We start from the raw sequence: 27,898 nt of genomic DNA, 5'->3' as shown, positions 1-27,898 counted from the left end.
AACTGAGCTAACTGGCCAGCCCAATAAAGTACGTATGACTCATAGTACAGTAGTAAATGTGCAGGGAACTGCTCTCCATTGTGCAGGGAAACGTGTGGTGGAGCCACACCAGAGCCCAGCAAGACAGCAGAGAAACAAACTGGACTTGTTTATTAGAATGTAAAAGAGAGGACTTCCTCCCACAGAGTGCTGCTTTTCAGCATGTGTCAAAAGCAAGACAACAGCTGAAAATCATATTCCTGAGAAGGAAAAACGTTACCAGTTTGCAAACAAACAAAACAGGTGATTTCAATGAAAGATAAATTTTTTTTTTTTTTTTTTTTACAAAAACCAAAATTTCAAGTATTATTCCAGATGACATGGCAAACCTAATGTGGGAGAAAAGGGCTCCTTCTTGAGCTCTGCAGGGTCCAGTGGGAGTTGCTGCTCCAGAGGGATGAGGAGGGCTTTTGGCTGCAGTTGGGCCAGCACGAGGGAGCAGTGTGTCCTGGGCCTTGTCCCTGCTGCATAGCCAGGGCTCCGGCCAGCCCTGTGCTAGGGACAATGGCAACCCAACACACACACGTTAGCCAGGATCTGCTAAATGACCCATGTCTAGGGTTAGGAGTTTGGGGCATTTAATGATTTTTTTTTTTTTTTTTAATAAACAGGAATATATGCTTATTCTTTCAAATACCATACTATTCCCCATTTTAGTGAAATTGTAAATTACAAATTATATTATTTGTGCTACAGTTTGTGATATTTAAATCTTATTAGAAGATAAGCACCAAACCTATTAAAATAAAAAATATATAAAATGCTGTGGGTTTCCCAACAGCAGAATATTCTGTACATCTTGTAGGCTGTAAACTTATGCTCCCTTTTCCTTAAAACAGAATGTTTCTGATAAACTTTCTCCTTTCTCCCACGAAACTTTTCCTGAAAAGAGATTTCTGTTTTAACCATTAGTTCTGGAAAAGGTACAAAAAGAGCAAAACTGCACTGTCACCATCTCAGCAGGAGGGAATGACAGTCTGTCTGGCAGAAAGAGCTTCAGTGTCCATTGCTCCTGCCACTGCATGTTCCTGCCTGGCACTCACCAGACAGGCTGTGGCCACCCAGGGCCTCCCAGGCCACTTGGGAGGGTCTCACTTAGAGGGTAAAGCTCCACAAAAGAAAAGTCACACCAGAGTACCTGACCAGAGACCCCCAACGTCCCACAGGGGAACTGTAAAAATGCCCTTCAAGTGTTTGTATTAGGTATTTTTCAAATGCACTGTCACTGCCACCAGGATTCTGCAGCTATCTTGGTGCCTCCCTGAGGCTTAGTTCTTGAACCTCGTCTGTTCACAGATATGATTGAATTTCCTGCAGGGAGAAAATGGTCAAATTACACAAGAGGGCATCAGAAAAGTATTTAAATAAGCAAATTTTGAAAACACATACTTGAAGAACTACATGAGAAATAAATTTTGCATGTGTGCACACACACACGAGAACTTACGACATTATATTTTTAATAACATCAAAGGGAACTGATCCCCAAAGGTAGCCTTCTTTTTCCCTTTTGAAACTTTAAAACATAAGTGAAAACATCTCGGGTAATTTTCTTAGAGAACAGAATCATAGCTGTACTTCCTCAGAGCCTCCCCGTGGCACTGTGGGTCACCTGGCAGGTCTGAGACAGATGCACCCACCTTTCCTCTCCACAAACAGGCAAGAGCAGGATCTCACCCACAGAGGAAGATGTGGCATGCCTTTGTTAGCCTTAGCCATGTTTTTATTAAAAAAGTTTAGCCAGTTACTAGTGAAATCTCTTATGATAAAGTGGTCTCTTCCACATGCTGTTTATGCTTAAATACAAAGCAAGGTTTTTATTCCACAAAAGCACTCCTTAGAGAGAGTCGCCTTTACCTGAATCCTCAAGACATCTCTCATTCTGAGGGAACTGTCTCAATTACTTTAATTTGAACCACAAATGACTGGGATTACACACTGGCCATGGGATTGATTTATAGTGAGCATCTTATCTAACTGTTTAAAAATGGAGGGGGAGAGATTACACCTGACCTCATAGGGCAATACAGATGTCACTGTAAACATCCTTTAAAGACCACATGAAAGACACCACAGTAAGGGTAACTGAATTATAGCAACTACAAACACCCACGTAGTGTAAAAGAAAACCCAGCTGTAATAGCATTAGGTAAGTGGGGCTGTGGCCTGAGACGGAAGTTTTCAGTGACAGCAGTCACCAGTTCAGAAACTGCTAAACCTCAAGTGACAGTGTGTTATGTCACCTGCAAGCTATCAGACGATGGATAATGTGACTCCAGCCACGAAGACATGGAGGTGGAAGATGGAGGTGAACACATGCACACAAATATTTCATGAAATGAGGTAACAGAAGAAGTTCAGAATTTCTACATGAAGATGCTATTTTACATACGACGTGACTTTACAGAAGCAAGATGACTAAATCAGAAATATTTATAAACAGTCGACTATTTCCTTTGCCTTGTGAGCCTCAAGGACCACGGCTGACAGGGGTTCCCCAGCCTCACTCACATTGCGTGATGAGCCTTCACCTGAGTGCGGCAGTTACGGCCCCAATAGCAATCAGGACGGGATGTTACAGCCACTAGAAAAAGAAAAAAAGTTACACATGCATATAAGGTATACCACACACACCAACTCAGCCAACTGAATTTAAGTGGAATTTAAGTGCTGAAATGCACAGCATCATATCACTCTTTATAATCTGGGACTGTTCCAAGATTTCAGGAAAAGAAAAACATGTTTAACTCAAAACACAATTTAGGAAATGAAATTACTTCAGGTATCTATTGGATGTCTTCATGTGTCTTAGTTTTAGAAACCCATATTGCCTTCATTAGCTATGGCCAACAGACCCAGTCTCTGAGACAAACACGGCTTCGCATAGCACATCTGCTGTCCTCTTCTGGCGGATGCAGACTCTTGCTAAGAACATGGAACTAAGGCCCAAAGGAGTATCTGCTGAGAAGGGAGTAGAAGCCAACCCAGACAGAGTTGGAGTTCAGGGTGGGGTTCCTCACCTGGCAATTCGGAAGCAGGAATGTTCTGCCGATACTGATAGGTCAGTTCTCGGAAACTGCGCAGGCCGCAACAGTAACACAGCACAGTATTTCCAGTGATTCTATAATCTGGAAGGAACACAGCCTCATGCAGGCACAGCCAGGTACCAAGCAATGTTGTCTTCCAAAACAGCAGAATAAATGCACCACTTCAAAATAGTGGGAAACTAACACACTGACCCATGAACAGGGTAGAGAGGATGGGCTAGGCATTTGGAAAACAAGAACAAAACCAACATGGATACCAATATATTTTCTCACAGCAAAATAATCCCACATGGATAAAAAAATTTTAAAGTTAAAAAGATCTTTAAAAGTACCAAGAAGAAAACTGGAATAAATATTATTTTCTCGAGCTATTTCTAAATATGTCATAAAAACCAAATAGCACACAGAAAAGGATTTGTAAATTTGACTACCTACAATTTAAACATCAAAATGAAATATATACAATGAACAAAGGTGAAATACTGATGATGTAGGTAGAGGAAGTATATTTACAACAGAAATGTATTATACCTTTAATTAACAAAGACACCATACAAATCCATACAAAAAAAATCCAGACACCCTAATATAAATGTGGGCCAAGAACAGAGACAGCAAATGAACCATAAATGCAATTTTGTTAATAACCAAACATAGGCAAATAAAGCAATGATATATCGCTGTTGTCCTCACTCGTATTTACAAGATTTGAAGGCATGTGTGAAGCTGATAGGCTGGGGATGTACACCCCCAGGCCTCAGGCCCCAGCAGCAGCCAGCACAACCTGGGGGAGGACAGTGTGTTCAGGCGACAAAGTTTCAGCTGTGGGCACCACTGTCCTCAGAATCCTATTTATTTATCCTAAGGTGACAATTTTTTTTTTTCTTTAAATTTTTTTATTGTAACATAGTTGAATGAGGTGACAATTTTTCTTTTCTTTTTTCTTTCTTTTTTTTTAAAGATAACCGGTAAGGGGATCTTAACCCTTTACTTGATGTTCTCAGCACCAGGCTCTCCCAAGTGAGCTAACTGGCCATCCCTATACAGGGATCCGAACCCGTGGCCTTGGTGTTATCAGCACCACACTCTCCCAAGTGAGCCACGAGCTGGCCCGGTGACAATTTTTCAAATCTACAATACCGCATGCTCAGCAACTGCAGCGCTGTTTAAAACAGTGAAAAACTGGAAATAATTTAAATATTCTTTATTATTGAATTGGCTAAATAAACCACAATATTAGAATACTGTATAATAAAAAAATCAAGGTATAGATCTATACTGACAAACAGGAGTCCATGACATACTAATGAGTGAAAACTACGTTATAAACAGCACACAAGTAGAATCTCACTTGTGGATGTTACACACACATACAGGCATTTGTGCTTAGAGATGCCTGGAAGGGTAGTCACGTAAACCTCATTGCTGCATGTGTTTTTAGGTGGTGGTATTTTCAGTGACTTTTACATTATCCTCTGTACTTCCCTGTATTGCTCACAATTTCTTTGTGAGCTGTATCACCCTTACAAAAATAAGAAGCCAGCTGGTGGTTAGTTCACTTGGTTGGGTGTGGTGCTGATAACACCAAGGTCAAGGGTTTGGATCCCTTTATTAGCCAGCCTCCAAAAAACAAACATACATTTCAGCAAAAATAAAAAATAAAAAACCCAAGTCATTAAAAAAGCTAAAGGTGTTCTGACCCAGTTGACAGATTTGGACACGACACAGCAGCTGTCCCAGCACAGAACACCCAACACCCACATGTGAGATGCTCACAAGCATGTGACCACAAGACAGAAAAAGCTTGAAGGGATTTTAAGCAAACCTCTCAGTCTTCTTTTCACAGTGATTTACGTCTTAGAAAACTATCGCTGTTAATATTTCTGCAGCCTCCCTCATTGACAAAAATCATACTTCACAAGGCGCTATGAGCTCGCCTGGGAGAGGACAACCCTCTCTGAGTGATCCACACACCAAATGACAGAAACAAGGACTTGGAGAGTCTGAGAACAACCAGCTCCCAGGGCTCAAGGCAGTAAGTGGAAGAGTCTCTCCACGCTGCACCCGCCTTCCCTGTGGGGAGAGGAGGTGCTGGAAGGTGTCATGGGGGTTCATACCCAATGCTTGAAAAACAATCCAAAAGTCTTGGGACGTTTCTACCCCTCCTGCCAGGTCAAAGCCGTGAATGTAGGAAAGTAGATAGGTAGTACTGCCCAGGTTTCTGCTGCTTTACAAGATGAAAGTCACGTGCATTCTGAAATGAAGAAGGCAGAGCAGACAGAGCTTACCAGACAGCAGAAATACTCCCCGCTGAAGAGCCAGCAGACTTTCCGTCAACATGTTTTTCCACGTTAAACCCCTGGCTGCCAAGTAATTCTGTGACGGAAAAAAAGGGCAATAAGAAGAAATACCAGTTTTGAGGAAGAAACACTAGAATGACCAGAGAAGAAACATCTCATAAATGGCCCTGAAAGTGGGTAAAGCGCGGCAATGGCACAGGCCAGCCTGGGAACACTGCGGGCAGCACGCTCACTCATGGTTCCATGGGACTCTTGACTGACAGCTTCTTAGGCACCTCAGGAAGGCCAGCCTTTGAACCTTGAGTCTAAGAGTGACCATGTTCTCAAGAATTCTGCAGTTTCCACAAAGCTCAGCCACTGTCAGTGTGGCAGAAATGCCGAGTGCTGTTCTCTCTGCCCTTCAGAAACATGCAGCCACTTAGCCCCTTCTATGCAAACCCACCAAACAGTGCCACTGTGGACATCGATCAATGTGATACTGCTGAGCGGGACATGGCAGCCTGGTGTGTCCACGGCAACAGGAAGGCCCCACTGTGTATGTGCTGCAAACAGGAGGGAGGTGAGGTTCTTGGCAATAGGGCAGAGGTGCATGTTCAGCACGTTAAAATTCTAAGAGAAGAACCAAGCTGGCTTCCTCAAATGTGGGAAGGAAAATGGCCAGAAAAGGAAGGAGCCAGAGAGAAGGCCCCAGCTCCACCAAAGCGTCTGCACTTCCAGGACACCCCCTCTGTGAGCTGCAGGAACCGATTCTTCCTATGGATTTGTGGCCTCATGGGCAAAAAAGGAAATACCTATTTCTGGAATATGGGGACGTATACCACCGGAATGCAGAGAACTGCCTGGCTGCCCTAGTGTGAAAGTAACAGATTACACGTGGCCTCTTCTTGACAGGGCGGGTATGGGGCACTACCTTCAGCACGTCAGACTCGTAGCTGTTGTTGTTCAGCACTCCGTCTAGACACTTGTCGCCCAGGTTGAGCTCTGCCGGGAGGAAGGGACGCAACGTTATCTGTTAGGACAACCACCTTTCTTTCCATTAGAGATTCTAGAAAGAATAAGAAGTCCCATGATAAAGTACAACTTTAAAGAGAGAACAAGTAAAAAATGATTTCCAATCCACGCTCTCTGAGTCTCTGAGCCTCTGGTATCGTGAAATCTGAATCCTGCAGCAAGACCGCTTGTTTCCATGGTGGTGTATTTATTCACATAAATAAGCCCTTTTGTGTGGTAAGTTAGTATTTCCTCTCATTGTTCTGTTACTACTTGATTCTGAGCTAACAAGAATTTGATGCTCCTAAATGGCAAACCTCTGCAGTTTAGCAGGAAAGGATGGTTAATTACTTGGTGACTAACAGTGGCCTCCCCCTTTCTTTGCACACAGCAGGCCACGGACACCACCATCCCTGCCCTCAAGTTCACCAAGAGAACATGTAAAGGTCAAAGCCACTTGGGGCTGAAGAGCCGATATTACCACAGAACGGGGCCAGGCAGCCGAAGCAGCCGGTCCGGGTGCAACCCCAGTACAGGTGGCAGAAGGGCTGTAGGCAAACTGCACCTGTGGACAGAGGACAGTCAGTCAGGCAACCCCGGTCCTGCAACTTGTCTCTGGCATGATTAAATCCAAACCAGACTCAGGAACTCAACTCTCTTTGAAAACACCATTTAAGAGGAATTTCCATGGAACTTGGGAACAGAGGCCGTATCCCCGCTAATGTCAAAGGTGACTGAACTATGAAGACTAAGGGTTGGGACCTAAAAAAAGGCCAGACCCATATTGTTTCTTACACTGTACACGCGCTCAGCCCAGAAAAACAGCAAGACCCACAAAAGAAAAAAACCATACCTGCCTGTCACCCAACAGGGCTCTGATGGGTTTCCTTCTGGCTCTGAATATGTAACACACTTGCAATCAAAGGTATAGTCACATCTTTTAGACAGCTTTCTTCTACCTAACATGAGCATTATTTCTTGTTGTTACCTTGCCCTTGTAGACATTATTTTTTATTGTTTCATATGCTATAGAATGGCATGCCCTAGAATATAAATTAGGTAAACTCTAGCAAAAATTCTCATAGAGCTGAAGATTTAAGCCTTTTAAAATCTGTGACTGAGCTGGCTGGTTAGCTTAGCTGGTTAGAGCACAGTGTTGTAATGCCAGGTCAAGCTTGGGTTTGGATCCCCATACCAGCCAGCCGCCAAAAAAAAAAAAAAGAATCTGTGATTGCTTCATAATGATTCCCTGTATAAAAATATTCTATATGAAATTAGAGTCAAAAGTAAAGATTATGGCCTCTTGCCAAGTTTTTAAAGCCCTCCCCTGTGCTGCCATTTGCTGATAACCCTGTTCTCTGTGACTTCTCATTTGAGCCCTTCCCACACAGGGCATCAAGCCATGAGCAATGACTGCCGTGCAGATGAGGGGCACACAGAGGTCGCTGGGTATGTCTGGACCAGCTGCATACCACCCGACCTGGCGTCCACATACCAGCTCTGCCAGGCCCCACCATATCCCTGCACTACATCCAGCCTCAGGAGGACAATTGTCCCAAGAGTAACCCCTGTGGTTTCCTCTGAGTGCCCAGAACACTTCTAAGTCATTCTAACAGAGACCCTACCCCGTGATCTACGGCCTGCTCATTGCTGTGCCCACAGCACCCAGAATCATGCCTTGCGCACAGCAGGAACCAACTGACACTGCTAAGTGGGTTTGTTTCTCTTCACCCCACAGTGATACTTTAATGTATAAGGAACTCGTACATATCAGAAAGTTTTAAAACGGGTTGGCTGGCTAGCTGAGTTGGTTAGAGCATAGTGCTCATAATACCAAGGTCCAGGACTTGATCTTTGTACCGGCCAGCCGCCAAAGAAAAAAACCGAAACAAAAAAAAGGAAAATACATTTCGGTCACAAATAAATTCAAATAGCCATTTAATAAAAGCTCCATTTTAATAGTAAGAGTGCAAATTAAAACAAGTCATCATATTTCATCTGTTTGATTTAAACTGGAACATTACAAGATGAATATCTCTTATCTGAAAAGCTTGGGACCAGAAATGTTTCAAATTTCAGACTTTTTTGGATTATTTGCAGACACTTAACTGGTTGAGCATCCCTAATCTGGAACTGCGAAATGCTCCAATGGGCATTTCCTTTGAGCATGATATCAGTGTTCAAAAAGTTTCAGATTTTGGAGCATTTCAGATTTTGGATTTTTGCATTAGGGATGCTCAACCTGTATAAAGAGACTGTGGTACGGATGTGGGAACAGATATAGATACAGACCCCAGAAAGAGAACCACCCACGTATGGAAGCTTAGTCCATAATGGGGTGGTGATATCAATTGGTAGGAAAAGATGGATTATTCGATATGGTCATGTGGGGACAACTGATTATGCAGATAGAAAAAAAAAGAAATTAAAGCCTCGCTTCACATGCTACACAACAGCCCACATCACTCTGAAACTGAGCCTTGAAGGACACATGGGAAAATCCTGTTTGAGGGAGGGCACTGCAGGTGGACCCAGCGTGGCTTACTCACACTGCTGAGGGGCAACACGGGGGTCCTGCTCGCGCTCGGCTCTCCGGTCAGGCATGGGCTGGAAGCAGCAGGTACATATGGCGTGGCTGCCTTGCAGGGGACACACGTAACCTGAGGCTGAAGCGCACACGCACAAAGGCCGGAGCATGTCGGGACACAGGCAGAAAGACAGCGCATTAAAGACTGACACCTAGAGAGGCAGCTGGAAAGTACAGAGGAGGGGAAACAGACCCTAAGAGAAAACCAGAGAAGGGGTGGCCCGTGGCTCACTCGGGAGAGTGTGGTGCTGATAATACCAAGGCCATGGGTTTGGATCCTATATAGGGATGGCCGGTTGGCTCACTGGCTGAGTGTGGTGCTAACAATACCAAGCCAAGGGTTGAGATCCCCTTACCTGTCATCTTTAAAAAAAAAAAAAACCAGAGAGAATCAGACCTGTTCTCCTAAACAGCCCAGTGACATTCTACTGTTTCAACCAAGGGAGTTCAAATACATGAAGAAGTAACCCAGGTCTGGATGGGTGGCTCAGTTGGTTAGAGCACATCCTTGTCAAGAGTTCAGTTCCCCGTATTGGCTAACCAACAAAAAAAAAAAAGTAACCCAAAATTGTCTTTTGGTCCAGTGATTGTAGCAAGATTTCAAAGATGGGTGGAAGGTTTTCTACTATTTCCTATAAAGCAAGGTCAGGCCCATAAAGCACATACAAGCATCATAAAGCAACAAAGCAAGTTATAGAGTTAATTTTGGCCGCAGTGAGAGAACATCTGTATCCTTTGAATAAACAGCCAACTGGCACGGAGAGCAGACTGACTGACTCAGCACCAGAACTCTGCGTCTATGTGGCCGAGCTCCCTGGACATTCACCCCGGGGAGCTCACCACTGAGCATCACACAGCAATTCCACAGCTAATGTTCACTGAGCACCTACGGAGGGACTCTGGCTGTCTATATGTGATACATGTCCCATATGCATGGTTTCAAGCAGGACTCTAACAAGTCCAGAGTGAGGTGCTGGTAGGCCCCCACTAAGCAAAGGAGGGAGCCTGTCTAGTGGCCCAGATGATGTTGGTGAGTGGAAGGTTAAACTAGGCCCAAGACAAGTGTCCACACCTGTGGCCAAGTACTGCCTCACCTGTCCCATCCCCAGGGTCTACAAGGAGCCACCGAGAGAACAGTGGCACAGTATTCCAGCAGGGTGGCTAAGAATGTGACTCTGAGCCACAGTCCCAGGTCAGCGGCCACATGATGAGCTCAGGCCAGCCAGTGGCCAAGAGGCAGGGCCTGAGGGCTGCCTTTCCGCTCTGCATGAACCAAGAACTGCCGCTGCAGAAGCCCCTGACCAGCTCTCCCTCATCTTCCTGGATGGCACCTGGGCACCCACCTGCTGGAAACAGGAAACTGACAGAAGAGTGCTCAGGGTCACTCTAGAGACAAGTGACAGCTTCTAGGACATCAGCACCCATGGCTGGGGAGAAGCCAGCCTCTTGTCCAAGGGATGGGTGCATGACGCCATTTTGGTTTGGGCAAACGCCACTGGGGAAAGTCAGCTGCCCTGAAGCAGCAGGCTGGGGGAGAGACCAAGTGCTAAAATTAGGATAGTTAATTCCCAGGAGTGTCCAGGAGGGAAACCACAAACAAACAGTTACTTATCTCATTCTTTAGCCCCAAATTATAAAAATCAACAAGCCAGAAGAAGCAGTGGGACCAATGAGGCAGGCGACAGGAGGGCAGGGAGGGGCACAGGAGAGAGTTGAGCAGAGGTTGGCAGTAGAAGGACAAAGCCATGGGAAGGTGTGCTGTCTCACCTGTTGTGAGGCTGGCAGATGTCGAGGGCGCGTCCCCGAGAGCCTGAGGAGCCCCTGGCTCACTGTCGGGTGCTGGGCAGGGAAGGGGCTGTGCCGTCCGCCGTCTGTACTCAGGACACTGTCTGCACACGATGTATGGCTGACTGCAAGGAGAGTACATGGCAGGGCTGAGACCATGGGAGTTTCACAGGTGCAGGGCCAGGTGGCAACTAACGGCGGTGTTGATCTGCCACCTCCTCCCTGTGCCAGGCCTCATCTCTGTCCTCACTCTGTGGCTGTCTGGTGTATGTGAAGAGAAGGGCCAGCCCGCCTCCCCGCCCAGCATCCCTGGGGGCCTCTCAGGTCCCACAGCAGGATGCATGTTCATGGCTCTCATGCTCTCATGCTGGGACGAAACCTGGCTCACATAGGTAAGTAGGCTGGGGCCCTGCTATGCTTGCCCAGTCTGTGCGAGAGCGTGCTCCCATGCATTTCAGGAAGTGCTCCGTGCTGTCCCCTTGTTAAAACCAGGGTACAAAGCACAAAGGCTACCGCGTTATCCTCCAGTCACCTTCTGCCTAGTTGGCAGGGCCCTTCACCCCACATCTGCATGCCCTCAATGCCCTGAGCCTCCTGCCTTACTACACTTCGACTGTACTTTCAGAAACTATTAAAGACAAAAGTAGACTGTAAAAAAAAAATCCACAGGAAAAAATATGCAAGATTCCTCTTCTCTCTCTCTGAGAATGCCTCCTAAACCTGATATCAATGACAGACCCAAGGAGTGAAGAATGGGTAAGACCTGACTAGATAAAAACAAAACAATGAAAAGATGCTTAACCTCATTTGTGAGAAAAAAAACGCAAAAAATGCAAATAAAAACAAGATTACCTTTTCATCCCACTAAACAAGCAAAGAACCCCTTGTGTGCACCTTGCAGAGTGGCCCTGGCACGCCTCTCTGATGGGCTACTGGATAACGCACATCGCGGATCCAGCAGTTGGCATCCTGGCTGTGTTCCCTGACCTGATGACTTCCCTTCTCCATGTCTGTCTGCATGAAATTACTAGACATGTGCACAAATATAAACGTATGGATAGGCACTGCGGCACTGTTTCCAAATGCAAGATGTTGGAAATATTACAGAATCATACATACAGTATAATCTCATCTTCACAAAAGTGTATTAGTATATTAAATTCTATTTTGTTAAGAAAGCATAAATGCATCAATACACATATGAACAACCAAATGGATATAATAAAATGCTAATTTCTTCTTTTTGCTTGGCTGTCACTTGCTAAATTTTGTACAAAGAAACAAAGATAATAAAAGTTTTGGGATTTTCTTGTTTATTGTCTTTTTATATATCATGGCTTTGACCCAAAATTCAGATGCTGGGCTTCTGAGTTAGCAAACACCAACATGTTAGCAGTTAAAGTCTCCTATGACTGTATCCTCTCAACCAGATGATTGTGCCTTTTCTGTACTAATATCCTGAGAAATGATAAATACTGCAACTCATGGTGTAGGATGTTATGATCACTAGATAAACTACAAAGAATAAGTATGCTGTGTGAGGAAAAAACTAACATACTAAATTACGACTTTTTGTCATAGCCAGTGAATCAAGGCCCAGGATGTGGTGTCAGAGGAAGATGGAAAGACATATCATAGTTGCCTGCAGCTCACACCCTAGCTGAACGTCAGTGTTCATCCCACCCTCGCCCCCCCTCACCAGGGAAGTGCTGTTACCACCCAATGTCAGAAAACAAGCTCAAACCACTAAAGAACTTGGCTGCTAAGGGGCAAAACCAGGACTCAGACCCCATGTTGTCCACCCCAGGAGTAAACTCTCAGGCACTGTACCGACTATACCTCCAGCAAGCGCAGGATTTACCTAATGTCTGAGGATTCACTGTCAACGTCTGACAGCTCCAGCAGGTCCTCTGAACTCCCCTCTTCATCAGAAATAGACCTCCTGACTTTGGGCTGCAGCATGTCTTGAGTGATTTTGTTCCTGGCATCCATACTTCGCACATCTTCTTCGCTGCGACTCTTGTCTAAAATTCAAAGAACACAGCATCATTCATTGGCAGGAAGACATACCCAGGTGGACACAGCCTAGGCCATTCACAGCTGAGATCGCATCCCCAGCACCTGAAGGAGGAAAGGTCTGGGTGGGCTGCCCCCACTTGCCTGGATGCTGGATAAGGTACGCTTCCACGAGGTTGTTGAGGATGTGGTTTTTACAGATTCGTTCCACTGGACAGCGGCATGTGGGGCACAGGGACGAGCGCTCCATCCAGCCAGAGTAGCAAGCTGCACAGAATGTGTGCATGCAGGGCTGCAAACTGAAAGCACAAGCTCAGAAGCCAGAGCATCTACAGATTTGTAATTGTGACCCTCGGACCAAGGTCTTCAGCAGGCCCACCCAGACAGAAGGGCCTACTGAATCCGAGCCACAGGCCTACCATGGGGCCTGTCCATTATTCAACCTAAAAATACTTCAGCTTAGTCTTGGTTAATGAAAAGAAACTAGAGACCATGTGGCCTCTGTGTTTTCAGGACTTCAGGAATATGAGCAACAGAGATAAGTGTTTTTACATTGATAGTCGGATAGGCTCTAAGTCTTAAATTTCAAAGAAAAGCAAGAAGTAGACTCTTCCTAAGCTACTGCTGGCACATTCACTTGGTGTTAAATACTACATTCTTTGACTAGGAAACATTTAAAACTTTACAGTTCATTTCATCTGTGTGCAAGGTGGAGACCAGGCTCTCTAGGTTACTCATGAACCGTGTCAGTCAAAACCAATGCAGACAAAATCTTGTGGAATCTACAGCGGTGGTCTCTAGGCTCCAGGTTTTCTCCTTGTTTGCCACACAAGTAAAATGAAAATGGTAACCTCAACAGCAGATTCCATGCCAAACAGAACCCAAAGGCCTTGCTGTCCATGGCCACCTCCTCTCCCGTGGACAAGGGATGTGCTGTACCTTGTCTGCTCCCTGTGAGCTCCCTGGGGCCTAAGGCCAGCATACCTCACGCAGTCATGCAGCAGGTCTTGGCAGATGATGCACGTGAGTGTCTCCTCCATCTTGTCTGGCTTCACAGCCACAGCTCTGACCTCCTCGCAGATAGTCTGGGTGTTTCTACATTGGTCTGTGACTAACAAGTGCAGGTTCAGGTCAAGCTCCCTGTCTGCGAGAGAAAGAGATGCATTCTAGCTGTCCCAACAAAGGAGGAAATAAATGCACAGTCTTTTGGTTTTACAAATGTCTTAACCTGTACTCAGAAAATCCTCAGACCTCTACTGCCCACTAGAAGCAGAAGACACACAGTCCTTGCCATGTCTATATTTATAAAGGAGGATTTTAGGAAAGCCCCAAGTAAGTCTCATATTCCAGGATGATTAAGTTTTGTTTTAGAATGGTTGACATAGCCATCATTTTTGTTTAAACAAACAAAAAAACGTGACTCATGTACAGAGGAAAGTGTTGGAAAGCATGGACTCATTAAGATGTTACCAGTTGCTTTAGAAATTTTTTTCTTCTGGAGTGCTGTAATTTTTCTATAATGCCCATAATTCTATAATGCTTGGTAATCACAGACTAATTTTTATTTTTAATTAAAGAAAAACTTATATACAATTTAAAAGGTCAAATATTTAGAAGAAAACAAAGGCAGCCATCCTCTGCCCCAGCCTCTCCTCAATTTCTCTCCATGGAGGAAACACTTTCGTGTCTTTTAGCTGTTTCTTCTGGTATTTACCTCAGTGTTTCTGAATTATAATGCTACATCTTGTTTATCAATTTTAGACATCATCTGCTGAGATCTATTAGGTAGAGACTCCCTTCCCAATATTATCATAACACACTACTGGTTCATTATCTTGCATTTATATTGTTATGCTTATGTAAGCATTCACTGCTGAGCCAAGTAGTGTACTATAATTAATTATTCTGCCTTATACAAATTTTAACTTTTGCTCATTCTTATACTTCCTTATTTTTTCTATGTAAGTGCTGGTGATACTTTCCATGGCCTCCCAATTCAGTGCCACTCAGAAACCAGATGATCCAGTTTCTCCCCCAGAACCTCTCTCCTATCACACTGCTCCAGTTGCTGAATGCTCTCTGGGCCTGCTGCATAGCTATCATCTACCACAACATCCCCAAATGTTTTTTATAATCTTTTTAACTTTGGCTTTTAAAGTGTACATTTTTATTTACATCATCTTCAATGTGAAAGTTTAAACCATCACTTAAAGATAATGTATTTTTATAAATCATTATCAGAGCAGAACACAGGACTTTTAGATCAATTCTGTAATTCGGAATGCACTGCTTCCAGACCAAGAGCACAGCCCAGAAGTAAATACAGTTCTATCCAGATTATGAAAACAGGAAAGAAAAAGCTCAGGTTTTCATTCAGAAAATGCTGTGTTACAGGTATCAACATGAAGCAGGGTCTACATGCTTCTGCAGAAAATAAGGCCCTCCTGGAGGGCAGTGGCCACCATAGCACAGAGCACATCTGCCAGCATCGTGAGGTGCTTCACGGAGCTCACGAGACAGAAAAAGACACATAGAACCACAAGACTCACTTCCTTTCATCCTCTTTTTAATGGGCTCCAAATCCTCTTGATCCTGGGGTTCCGACAAGGAAAAGGATGCTCCCTCTCTGACTGGGAGAGCTGAGGCAGAGCTGGAGATGTCACCACTTGCCACGAATGGGATATGTCCTTTTGTGGAGATGCCTGCACCCCCAGACCCTGTGAGAGGAGCAGACAAGACAAGTTCTCACTCATCACCTCAAAAGGGGAAAAACGGGGGTAAAGTGCAGCCTGCAATCCAAGATACCACCATTTAAGAATGATATCTGGCTCATCAGAAATACCCTTAATTCAGTCTTAAATGCATGTGTGTCTCTCACAGTGCCAGGAGGATTTGGGGGCGAGTAACACTTTCACAGGGAAGGACACGCAGAGACGCCTCTGACTGGGACCAGACCTGGAACAGAGTCTAACACAAAGCAAATCCTCATATTAACCACATAGTACACATTATGTTGTAAGCGGTGTCAAAATAGGCGTCTGTGTAAGATAGAGACACCCCAACAGAGGATGAGGAGCTTCAGACAAGAGCAGGGATGGTGGTAAGTGTGAGCTACTTTCCCAAGAAGTAAGATAGAGGGGAGGAGGGAGAGCAGTAACTTGCAGGGACAGTCCTGATCCACAAAGCAGGAAGCTCTAGAGTCATAAACAACTGGAATGACCCTGAAAAATAGGCAAGCCTTCAAATAACCTCTATCTTAATAAAGACCTATGGTTTATAATATCATAGTATAATACGTGTCTAGTTTATAATATTCAAATGGTGTTATTATTTGAAAAAAGAAGAAATTGGCCTACAGCAGCCAAAAGAAAAAAGAGAATTGTTTTGGGAACAAATTAATTCATATACTGAAGGAAGAGAGACGTTTCCTGGCCTGGCCCCCGGCCGGCACTCACGCTGTGATCCTGAGAGTCCTCTGTGCTTAACCAGGATTCTCATCTCCAGAATGAGTATTATAATAACAAAACCTCTCTGACAGGCCCCATCGTGGTGAGAATTACCTTATAACTTATTAAAAGCACTCAGCACACTACCTCACATTTAGTAGGTGCTTGGTTAAAAACAAACAAACAAACAAACAAAAAACTATAATTATTTTGTTACTATGTATGTACTTAAGCATACAGATAGAAAAAAATTTTATTTTTAAAAATTACACAATATGGGTCGGCCCTGTGGCTCACTTGGGAGTGCGGCGCTGGTAGCCCTGAGGCTGCGGGTTCGGATCCTATATAGGGATGGCTGGTGCGCTCACTGGCTGAGCGTGGTGCGGACGACACCATGACCCCCTTACCAGTAAGAAGAAAAAATAAGTAAGTAAGTAAGTAAATAAATAAAAATTACACAATATATAAATGTATTGCCCTTTTAAAAAAATGAGAACATTCTCAAAAAGAATCACACTACACACCATGCTATGCGTATAGACAGAATGGAATAGAAAACAATTTCATTGGTGAAGTTGGTTTCTCTATAGGCCAGAGCTGTTGCATGCTTCTATTCTGAAGAGGGTCTTATAATAGCCCCATAAAATACACAGTCTGAGACTACAGACATGCTTATATTTTATCTAGGCAGGTAGTTGGAGATTTGCACTCAATCCAAAGTGCTCATAACTTTCCTCCTTGTCCGTGCTTGTTGTACTTAAAATGCTTGGGGGCCACACTGAGATGGACTAAATATCACTTGTACCTCTTTGGGGCTAACATCACCCGGGTGAGGCACCAGGTTCTAGAAACAGCTGTGGAGAACCACATGCATTCCAGTCATGCCTGGGTCTGAGTTTTAAGGGATTGGGATGATACTATGAAGAGAACACAGGCCTACAGAGCTTATAAAAACTTCAACCAAATCTGGCATATTTTCATCTCAAAGTGTGATTTCATTTTCTTTTACTTGTGGATCTGATATAATAAAGTTAAAAGGAAGGTAAATCAAAAGAGCCTTTGAGATGGTGGAGCTACGGTTTAGAAGTTTATAGGACAGACGGGCTGGTAGGAACTTTTTCTGTCATTGGTTTGGTCCAAGCTGCTTATGTAATCTCCAGAAGTAATGGGTGAAGACTGCCCTGTGCTCACTGTCCACCACCTTTTTCTCAACTAAACATCTCAATGAGCATCTAAGAGGCCTTTCACGTGTGTCCTGAAAAGTCACAGCCACACACGAGAATGTTGCCCTTCAGATGGTGGATGTTGTCAACCTGGGAAAAGAGGGAAGAATGTTACTTGGAAGATTTTGCTGCTGAGGAGTTAGGGTTATCCAAAGGGGCCTCTGGATAAGGAAGGGGGCAGCAGCTAGAAGTCTTACGGAGAATAACTAATAGGAGAGGTGGGGGTTGCCTGTGTTAAGAAAAAGCAAGAGAATTAGGAAGTAAAAAAAACAAATTAACAAAACTGGAAATAGGCTCAGATGGTGTGGGAGAAGATGTCCAGTTTCAAGAAGGCATGCTGCATCCCTGCACTTATTGCCTCTCCTTCCCAAAACCCCACTAGATACTTAAACAGATGGGGGAAAAAAATGAATATCCTGTAGCAGGGCAGCCAGACTGGCTAGTGAGAAGGAAGGAGCCTCTTTTCAGAGAAACTTCTCTCACTGCTGCTATTCAGCTGAGACAGCCACTTGAAACAAGGGTCCTTTTCACAGAGGCTCCCTGGTTCCTTTCCTTGAATGTGGCTGTGAAGTCTTAAGCTCTGACAGCCATCTGGAGACCCCGAGATGCAAAGCTTGAGTATACAAAAGCAGCAATGAACAGGGGAAAGTCTCTGGGATATCATGAGCTATTGGGCCCACTCTGGGCTATGTGTCTCCAACCTTGTTATGGGAACCAGGTTTTCTGTCATATCCAAACACACCCTAACTAAGATTTAAAAGGATCTTCTGTTCATGAGAAATCTGCAGATTGCTATACAATGTAAGAATGAGAGACTCAAGTGGTCTAGGAATAAATAAGAATTATCCCAAAACTATCTGAAGAAAGATACTAGAGAACAGCAGAGAGCTTAATAAACAGGGAAAAATACCATTCTCCCCAAATCAAAATCTCAAAAAGACATTTTTTAAAACTTAAAAAGCCAAGTCTAAAGATAATCTGGAAGAAAAATACAGAAAAATAACTAAAAAAGTAAATTTAAAAAATTAATATGTATAGTGTAACAACACCTATAAGAAAACATTCACATCATACTGCGTGCACCCAGATGGTGTGAATTTTTCCCAGTGACCATGGAGGAAGGTAAAAATTGTTCATGCTATAAGGAACACGTAAAAGTGGTTCTAAATAATGTGCTAACTACTCTGGATGAATTTTGAAAACATTATGCCAAGTGAAAAAGCCAGTCACAAAAGACCACATATTAGATGATTGCATGTACATGAAATGTCCAGAATGGGCAAATCTATAGAGACAGAAAGCAAATTAGGAGTAGCCAGTGGCTGGAGGGAGAGGGGTATAGGGAGTGACTGCACATGGGTACGGGTTTTCTCTTGGGGTGATGAAAGTGTTCTGGAAGTAGTGGTGATGGTTAGACAACCTTGTGAATGGACTAAAAACCACCGAAGTGTATGCTTTTACCGGGGGATTTTTATGGTATGTAAATTATATCTCAATCAAATGGTTAAAAAAACCATGACACTACAGTCCCTGACCTTCAGCATTTCTCTTGGGGGTGGAACAAGTCAATATTTGCTACTAAGCTATCTTACTGCTGAGAACCCTGTACCATTCTTTAGTGGCTTCTCTGTCTCCGTGACAACATAGGTAAGGATTAGTGAACAAAAAACTACACAACTACCACCGTGATCTCATGTGACATGAACAAGGACACATCCCTCTCACCGGAACTGGAGAGTTCTCGCCCTGCAGAAGCAGGCTCCATGGAAGAGGTAGAGGCCGTGGGGAAGAGGTCTGAGGTCGACGTTGATGGCTGTGGTTCCTCAAAACAAGCCTGAGTGGCAGGCGATGGTGGTGGGAGCTGGGGTTCATCACCTCGCCCTGCACCTGAGGTATCTTTGGTCATGTGGAACACGTTTTCTTTATTAGCTTCTGTAAGCACAAAGGATCAGGAGCGCACATTCAAGGTCCAGGTGGATGCCACTACTGCGGGAGAGACAGTCCAGTGGACTGGAAGGCGTTTCTCTTAAGAATTCAACAGCCTTTAACACTCATCCACTTCTTTACTATCATCTTACTTACCAAAGGATTCTTGTGTCATGCCTTGCTTTTCATTTAAAGATTCATAGAGGTACGCCACATCTAAAAGGAAATGAATCAATCAGAGAAGTGACGGCCCGTGAGCCAAGGGAGAACTCATCTCTCTCCTGTTCCCTCCAGTCACATCACAGTCCACTTGTCTTTGTTAATTATCTTGACTTATCAGCTTGTAACAACATTCATCAGTTTGAGTTATTTCAAAACAAGTAATCCAAAACAGCTTTACCAACTTTAAAATACATAAGCCTCAGGAAAAAAAGTCTGGCATTAGGAGGCACACTAAGGTAAATCTATGCTGTGCTTATCATTTCAAACTACCAAAAGGAACAGATTCAAAATCCTTCTGTGTGGGCAAGCGGCTGGTTTTGATTACACTGATGACCTAAGGAATATCTGCCCCCTTCTTCCCTTCCTTACCGTTGATGGTCTTTAAATATTTCAGAGGTGACCTTCAAAGAACTCCCAAACTCCCCTTGTCCTGTATCATTCTTCCACAAACACAGATTCCTGGAGCTGGAAAAGTCCCACTGGAATGCAGTATAACCTTTGCCGTCTGCTCTAAAGTCTCAAAAAGCATAACTATCTATGGCCCATAGGCCCCTATTCCTAGGTCTTATTCTCCACAGCTCAGATTCTTCTGCTGTATAACCTAACCCATTCCCATCCATTTCTCCTTGGTTGCCACTTTTAGATTCACTGCTCACCGCCACGGTGATGTTCCTGAAGAATGGCTGGAGCTCAGGCTACAACACTCCCATTCTTCAACAGATACTATTTACACCAAGAATCTATATAAACTGTAAAGGGAATACAGACAACAGTAACATTCCTTCAGGAACTATCTGTTTCAACAGACTCTTTCTGAAGATGCTTCCCAGCCTAAGCTGGACTCCCCACAGTACACCAGCCATGCATGTGTCTAAGCCCAGTGAGTTTTCCTCTCTCTTACTGTGTTCTGGCTCATTCTTCCTGTACACCAAGTAGATGACATCCCCAGTCTGTAAAGGGCAACTCTGCTTCTTGACGACCTTCAGCTTGTTAATTACTGTTCCATTGGTACTGTAAAGAAAACAAAAATGCAATTTATCCTAAAGTAACTTGGAGTTAAACATTTTTTTTCTACCGCCACTAGGAAAGTAGCTCAGTATTCTGAAAATACTCATCAGAATGATGTAATTATTTAACAATGCATATATGCAAGCACTGCTTTCAACTCTCTTGAGAAAAAGCTTGCCTGTTCCTCCCTTACTGACAACCTAACTGGCAACCAAGCCGCTGAATCGAGGCTTACTTAACACTTCTCCTACTCCACAGCCAGGCTCCCTCCACCTGCCTCGTCAGCGGCACTGTGCTTTCACTTCCAGCCTCTCCTGAGCTGCACTTAGTACTGTCCACAGATCCATCCACTGCAGCCACCACTCTGGTCTGCTCATTCTTCAAATAAGTTCTGATCCCTCCTAAGATACGGGCTCCAGGAAGAAGGTAAAACAAAGGCTGGACTCTCAGGGGAAGATGCTGTGGGCCCCTGTGTGCAGGTCTGGCTGGGCAGGCACCCGAGTCATTCAAGGACCACTCTGCTAGTGGAAGTGGCCACAGCAGGTGCCCCAGGCCCAGGGTGTGGTGGGGACAGACAGGAGGAAACTAAATCAGATGGGACAGGAAGTGCATCCCTGGGAGTGAATGCAAGTGGAGACCTGATGGAAGATCAGGAGTCAGCTGGATGATGACGGACAAAGAGCACGGTGTACCAAACAAATAAAACTCAGTCACTGAGCAAAGCAATCCCATTTCAATCATTCAAACCACCACATGCCTGAGCTCTACAGCATCACTCTCAAGGCCCCAGTGGTGGAGAGGATTTATCTGAGCAGACTTCCACCACAGTTCCCTGAGGTCAGAGGCAGGAAATGTGTTCTGTAAAGGGCCAGACAGTAAACAGTTTAGGTTTTACGGTCCCATGGCCTCTGTCAAAACTACTCAGCTCTGATACTGCAGCGCAAGAGCAGCCACAGACAGTGTGTAAACGAGTGGCCAATCCCAGTAAAACTTATAAAAACAAGCAGCGGCAGCCAGTTTGCCAACCTCAACCTCGACTACTAAAGTGCAGCTAGGACCTCTGCTGCCAGGCTTCTCCCTATAAGCTATGCTCACACTCTTTCTAAATAAAAAATTTGATTATTCCACTCCTCTGACTTCTCACTGCTCTCAGGCAACAAAAGCCCGAACTCCCAAGTGTGGCTTGGCCACTCCCCACTTGCTCTGGCCACTCGAGACCTCTGGGCCTCCACCCCCACCCCTCCAGCCCTCCTCTGCCTAGGAATATGGGCACCTTTGGAAGCTGGAAAAGGCAGGGAACAGATTCTCCTCCAGAGCTTCCAGAAGGAACCAGCCCTGCCCAGACCTTGATTTGGACTTTGGGCCTCCATAACTATAAGATGATAAATTTGTGTTGTTTTAAGCCACTAAGTTTGTAATTTGTTTCAACAGCTACAAGAAACTAACACCGTCATACAGCCAGCATGGAGAAACCAGACCCTGACGCAGGCAGGATGGCTCCAGAACCAGCACTCTGTTCTCTACACTGTGCTAAGAACAAAGAACTTGACGTGCTACCTCTTAGAAGAGGAAAAGGAGAATCAGTTCTTCCTAATAAAATCTACTTCTTAGTTTTCTATCCCTAAAACTATTAGTTACCAAAGAATCTCATAAAAAAAAATCATTCAATGGGAAAAGTACACTCTCAATATACTTCTGGAAGGCCACCTGCCATTTGTACCAGATTTAAAATAAGCACACTCTGACCCAGCGTTCCCTTCCAAGAAATTATCCCAAGAAAATAATCGGACATAAATGCAGAGTTTGGAGGAGAGTCACTGCAGTGTCATTTATAATGACAAAAAGCCAAAATAATAAATGTCTACCAGTAAGAAAAATGACAAGTAAATTATCATAAAATAATGAAAAAGATGAGATAGATCCAGATGTACTGACCTGTTAAGTACTCCATAAAATACTGTAAGTGAAAAAAAAGCAGATATGTACAACCATATGTGTAGTATAATCTTATTTATGCAAAATAAATATACTTACATATGCATTTTTAATGTGTGAGTGAGATGTTGGAAAGCTTTCCACTATCTACATACTACTTAAGTTCTATGAGAATTTATTAACAAAAAATAGTTTTCGATTTGAGAAAAAGAAGTCAAACTTGAATAAGTTTGCAAGAACCAAAATTTATCAATGTCTTTTAAGTCTGATTTCTGAGAAATATTTGTTTTAATTTGAATACATTAGAAAACAAGACACTGTTATCTCATGAAAAACACAGCATTTCTTCTTCTCAGCACGATACGCAAAGCACTGTGTAAGTCTGGCTTCTTAAGCTACAAGAGCAAACAGAAAAGAAGTTCAAGAAGAGCTCACCTGGTATCTTCCAGCACCACCTGACCAGATTTTTCATCCACTACAATTTTACAGTGATCTCCAGAGACCAACTTATTGCTGGGGAATGAAAGGTCACAACCTAAAACAGAGAGGGCGGGAAGATACTGGATGTCATCATGGGTACTGTGAACACCACCGCCCTTTGCTCTACCAAAGCATGTGCTTTGAATTAGGATTCCCACTGTACACACTTAAGGAAACATTTAATCAAGAAAAATATGAAGAAATTTAAAAAATATTTAAGTGTTAACCTAAAGTAAAGGGGCAGGGACTGTGTCCAGAGACTTTCTGAACTCCCATTACCTACAAGTTACCCCATCAACACCTCCAGCTACACATAGAAAGCTTCTTAATGACAATTTTACAATATGCACACACATACAACCAGTGTGATAAATATTATTAGAATTTTACAAAAACTAAGGGGTTTAATTAATTCTTTAGTATCTTAACTCTTAATTTCTTCTCTGTTTCATTCACAGAGGTTTCATAAGTCATCATAAAATTGAAACTATGACAAAGTCACAAAAATATGATTGAGCAAATCATCACAGGCACATGTACATGTATAAGAAAATATAAAACAGAAGCGGAATGCATCTATAACTGAATACAATTATTATATCATCATTAAATGTAGGAAGGAAAAATCCTCAAATACTTGCTCTCTCCTTAAATCAAAAGAACAAAAGCTTTCAGAGCTTTTTATATCTAATCATTACTGCTTATAATTGTAGTCTATGATAATACATAAAAATACTATAAGATATTACAGGCAATTAAAAAGTGAAGAATTTGGCAAGGAGACAGTGACTATGCAAATTTACTTTGCCTAAATGTTCCACATGGAATCACAAGCTGATTCTCCTTTGCCTGGGCCTTGATCCCATCACTGCCCTATGGGTGTGTGGATCAGAAGATTCAATATTGTTAAGATAACAGTTCTCCCCAGATTTTTTCATAGATTCAATGCAATCCCAATCAAAATCCCAGAAGGCCTGTAGAAACTAATAAGCTGATTCAAAAGTTCATAGAGGCTAGCCGGTTAACTCTGTTGGTTATAGCACAGCCTTCTAACACCAAGGTCAAGGGTTCAATTCTCTGTACAGGCCAGCAGCCAAAAAAACAAAAAAAAAGAAAGTAAATACCTGTGCTTCAAAAGAGACTGTGTAACAAAATTGGGGGAGCGGGGGGGGGGGGGGAGAAACTGTTTAAGATGATGAAAAGACAAGCCAGATGGGGCAGAAATATTTGTAAAACATATCTGATAAAGGTCTTATAAAACTCAATAAAAAAGAAAGCCATCAATGCAATTAAAAAAGATTTAAATAGTTTATCAAAGAAGACATATGGATGGCAAATAAACACATGAAAAGATGCACATCATCATTAGTCATCAGAGAAATGCAAATTAAAACCATGAAATACCACTACACACTAAACAAGAACTGGCTGAGAAATTAAGACTGGCCACACCAAGTGTTGCCTAGGAGAAAGTGGAAAAACTGAACTCTCATACATTACTAGTGGGAATGAAAAATGGTACAGCCACTTTGGAAAACTGTCTGCAGTTTCTTATCAAGATAAACCTATACTTACTACATGACCTAATCCCACTCCTGGGTATTTAGCTAAGAGAAATAATGTATTTCCATACAAAGACTGTACACTAATGCTTATAGTAGGCTTATTTCTGATAACTAAAAACAAGAAGCTACAAACTTCCATCAACGGATAGTAAACTAATAAGCAAACTGTGGTACATCCAAACAGTGGAATACTACCCGGAAATAAAAAGGAACAAACTACTGATACACACAACAGCAAAGGATGAATCTCAAAAGCATCATGTCAATGGAAAGAAGCCAGACACAAAAGGCTGTAGTGGAATACTGTGTGATTACACATAGATGACATTCTGGAAAAGGCAGAAGAAAGAGACAGAAATCAGACTGGTGGTTGCCAGGAGCTGGCACTAAGGGGATGGGATTGGTTCCAAAGGGTCACCAGGGGACTTTTTGGCATGAAAGAATGTTCTACATCTTGACTATAGTGGTGGTTACATGTCTCAAAACTCAAGGAACTGACACCAAAAGAGGTGAATTTTGCCATATGCAAATTATACCTCCATAAAACTGGATTATTAAGAATCTTATTTGCACAAACATTCTACGTTATTGGACGTACTTTGCTACATTTATTCAAGGCAAATATCACCTGTGGTCAACATCTTCCTATTGCACTAAGCATAACCACCAGGATGATCTCCTTGCAGCCCCAGTTCCAGTGCCAGTCACTGTGTGACCTGAGTGGGTTTTTACCAGAGGCTTTTCCACCTAGGAACATTAGCATTCTGATTTGGAACCAAGATGCTCTGTACCAAAGTTCTGTTCTTGGTGTTTGCCCTGCTTCCCATTCAAATCTCTAGCATGGCTGGTGTACATTTCTGCTACTCTGTGAGAATGGGGAGCTCTCTGAGAAAGCCAGGTTCCTGTATTCCTTCCTACACATCAACACATGTCAATTCGGTACCCTTTCCCCCAAAATAATGCTTGATCTTGATCATCCCAGCCTCCACAACGTATCTATTGATTAAGCCACACAGAATGTGTTACTTTGTTATGGCAGTATTAACAGACTAGTACAACAATCTTTATGTTTTTGCTGACAACGTTATGAGTACATTCACTAAAAGAATTTCTATTAAGCAGATTAGCTTAACATGTTTTTTGCTCCTTAATATGTAATAACATGTATAATGTGTTATAATAACAATGGCTAACAAGTGCTAACTCTAAACCAAGCTCCTTCTAAGCAGTTCATGTATCTCATTAAATCCTCACAGCAACTCTATGAAGAAGGTACAAAGGCGCAGAAAGGGGCCAGCCCGTGGCTCAGCTGGGAGAGTGTGGTGCTGATAACACCAAGGCCACGGGTTCGGATCCCTATATAGGGATGGCCGGTTAGCTCACTTGGGAGAGCATGGTGCTGACAACACCAAATCAAGAGTTAAGATCCCCTTACCAGTCATCTTTAAAAAAAAAAAAAAAAAAAAAAAAAGGCACAGAAAGGTACATTGTTAGCCCAAAGCAAGTTATATGTTGGTGCGAGTTTGGAAACCCGGGCCATTTGTTTCCCAGGCCTCTGCTCTTCACTAAACCTCCTAGAATATCAATTGAAGACAAAGCATTTTCAAAAGTTTCAAATGATATGTAATGCTTTCCAACTTGTCAAAAAACGTTTTTAACTTGATATTGGGACTTAAGATTGCCAATGAAACAAACAAACAAAAAAAAACCATGCAGGACATTACAGGTTGAGTATCCCTTATCCAAAATGATTGAGACCAGAGGTGTTTCAAATTTCAGATTTTTTTTTAGATTTTGGAATATTTGCAGATACTTAACCAGTTGAGCATCCCTAATTTGAAAATGTGAAATCCAAAATACTCCTCTGAGTGTCACATTGGTGCTCAAAAGATTTTGGAGCATTTTGGATTTTCTAATTAGGGATGCTCAACCTGTATAAGGGGTAAAATTAACAAAAAACCATTTGCTTCTAAATAGCTATTTTAATCATTCTCTACCCCCCCCCATTTTTTCAAAGTATAAAGTCAAAGTGCTAATTTATTACTTTTCAGATAAACCGAATATTTTTGTTAACCTGACCAATGCACTTCTCTCCCTGTAGGAAAGCTACAAGGGAAGTCAAATAACCAGATGGTCACTTAGGAGTCTAGAGGTAGTAAGTGTGAAGGGTGGGGGCACCTTCTTTCAGTAGTTGTGCGATTTTGTTCAAGTCCTTAGCTTCCCAGGTTTATTAAATAAATATTCTAGAAGCTGGGGTTTGAGATCTTTTTTCATGTAGGCACTACAGCTCTAAATTTCCCTCTGAGCGCTGCTTTAGCTGCATCCCATAAGTTTTGGAATATTCTATTTTCGTTTTCATTTGTCTCTAGGTATCTTCTAACACCGCCTGTGACGACTCCTTTGCCCCATCAGTTGTTTAAGAATGTGGTGTTTAACTTCCATACACCTGTGAATTTTCCAGTTTTCCCTTTGTTATTGACTTTTAATTTCATTCCACTGTGATCAGACAAGATACTCTGTATAGTAATGAACTTGAGAACATTGCTTTCTGGAGGATATATTAATGCGACTACTTTATACAGTTACAATAAGGGTTAAATGATGTGCACGAAGCACTCAGAAGAGTGACTGGGCAGAGAAACAAGTGAATAAATGGCAGCTCTTATAATGAGAGCCCATTTCACAGGAAAAACTGGAGAGCACGGCGCATCCCTGCCCCCGGGGCCTGCCCACAACTGAGTGGGAGTGGGTTCGTTGGCCCGACCTCGTCCTGTCCCCGGCCCGGCCTCCGTACCTCTCCTCCGCCCGATGGTCCACTCCCGCTTCCACAGCAAGACGTGCGGCTCGCCTTCCTCGGCGCCCAGGCGGAGAAGCCTGCCCCATGGCTGCCGCGGGGCCCGCTGCTCGCCTTGCTCGGGCTGCTCCATCGGGACTCACATCTGACGAGACCCCGGAAAAGGCCGGTGAAGACTCGCGACGCCCCTCCGCCCTCCCTGCGGCCTCCCGCCGCCCGCGCCCAACCGGCCCGCCGAAGGCCCGCCGCAGCCCCGCCGCCCCGCTTACCCCCCGCCCCGCGCAGAACCCGGAACCGGCAGCACCGCCGCCGCCGCTGTCAACAGACATCGCGCACCCTCAGCTGATCCGCGAGGCGGGGCGAACCGGCGACGGCGCCTTGCGATTGGCTGGCGGCGGCGCCCACCGAGAACGGCGGCTAGAGCGGAACAGAGAGCGGCCAGCGAGAGTGGGTGTGGGGGGCCAGCGGAGCGTGCGCAGAGGGGAGGCCGCGGGCCGGGACTCCATCTTTGATGTTGGCCGGGAGGACCGTCTCC

The 27,898-nt window shown here is 43.7% G+C and overlaps 1 protein-coding gene across 4 annotated transcripts; it reads right to left on the bottom strand.

The window, feature by feature from the left end:
• Positions 1 to 226: 226 nt before the first annotated feature.
• Positions 227 to 27,706, bottom strand: CHFR (checkpoint with forkhead and ring finger domains). 4 transcript variants are annotated; one of them, XM_063088011.1, is made up of 18 exons: positions 27,633 to 27,706; positions 27,364 to 27,508; positions 22,960 to 23,059; positions 20,483 to 20,592; positions 19,516 to 19,575; positions 19,159 to 19,365; positions 15,314 to 15,481; positions 13,749 to 13,908; positions 12,909 to 13,063; positions 12,610 to 12,772; positions 10,731 to 10,873; positions 8,926 to 9,042; positions 6,858 to 6,941; positions 6,297 to 6,367; positions 5,375 to 5,462; positions 3,060 to 3,167; positions 2,551 to 2,623; positions 227 to 1,350 (listed from the first exon to the last, which is right to left on the bottom strand). In XM_063088011.1, exons 2-18 carry the CDS (start codon positions 27,494 to 27,496, stop codon positions 1,308 to 1,310), a joined length of 1,983 nt encoding a protein of 660 aa, XP_062944081.1. In that variant the 5' UTR covers positions 27,497 to 27,508; positions 27,633 to 27,706; the 3' UTR covers positions 227 to 1,307. The 4 variants fall into 4 exon arrangements, with proteins under 4 accessions (XP_062944081.1, XP_062944082.1, XP_062944083.1 ...); XM_063088012.1 differs by lacking the exon at positions 8,926 to 9,042; XM_063088013.1 differs by lacking the exons at positions 227 to 1,350; positions 2,551 to 2,623; positions 3,060 to 3,167; positions 5,375 to 5,462 and adding an exon at positions 5,254 to 5,340.
• Positions 27,707 to 27,898: the final 192 nt, after the last annotated feature.

Source organism: Cynocephalus volans, chromosome 2 (genome assembly GCF_027409185.1).
Source record: "Cynocephalus volans isolate mCynVol1 chromosome 2, mCynVol1.pri, whole genome shotgun sequence".
Lineage (NCBI taxonomy): Eukaryota > Metazoa > Chordata > Mammalia > Dermoptera > Cynocephalidae > Cynocephalus > Cynocephalus volans.
The sequence above is the reverse complement of the archived record's forward strand: the minus strand, read 5'-3'. Positions and strand labels throughout refer to the sequence as shown.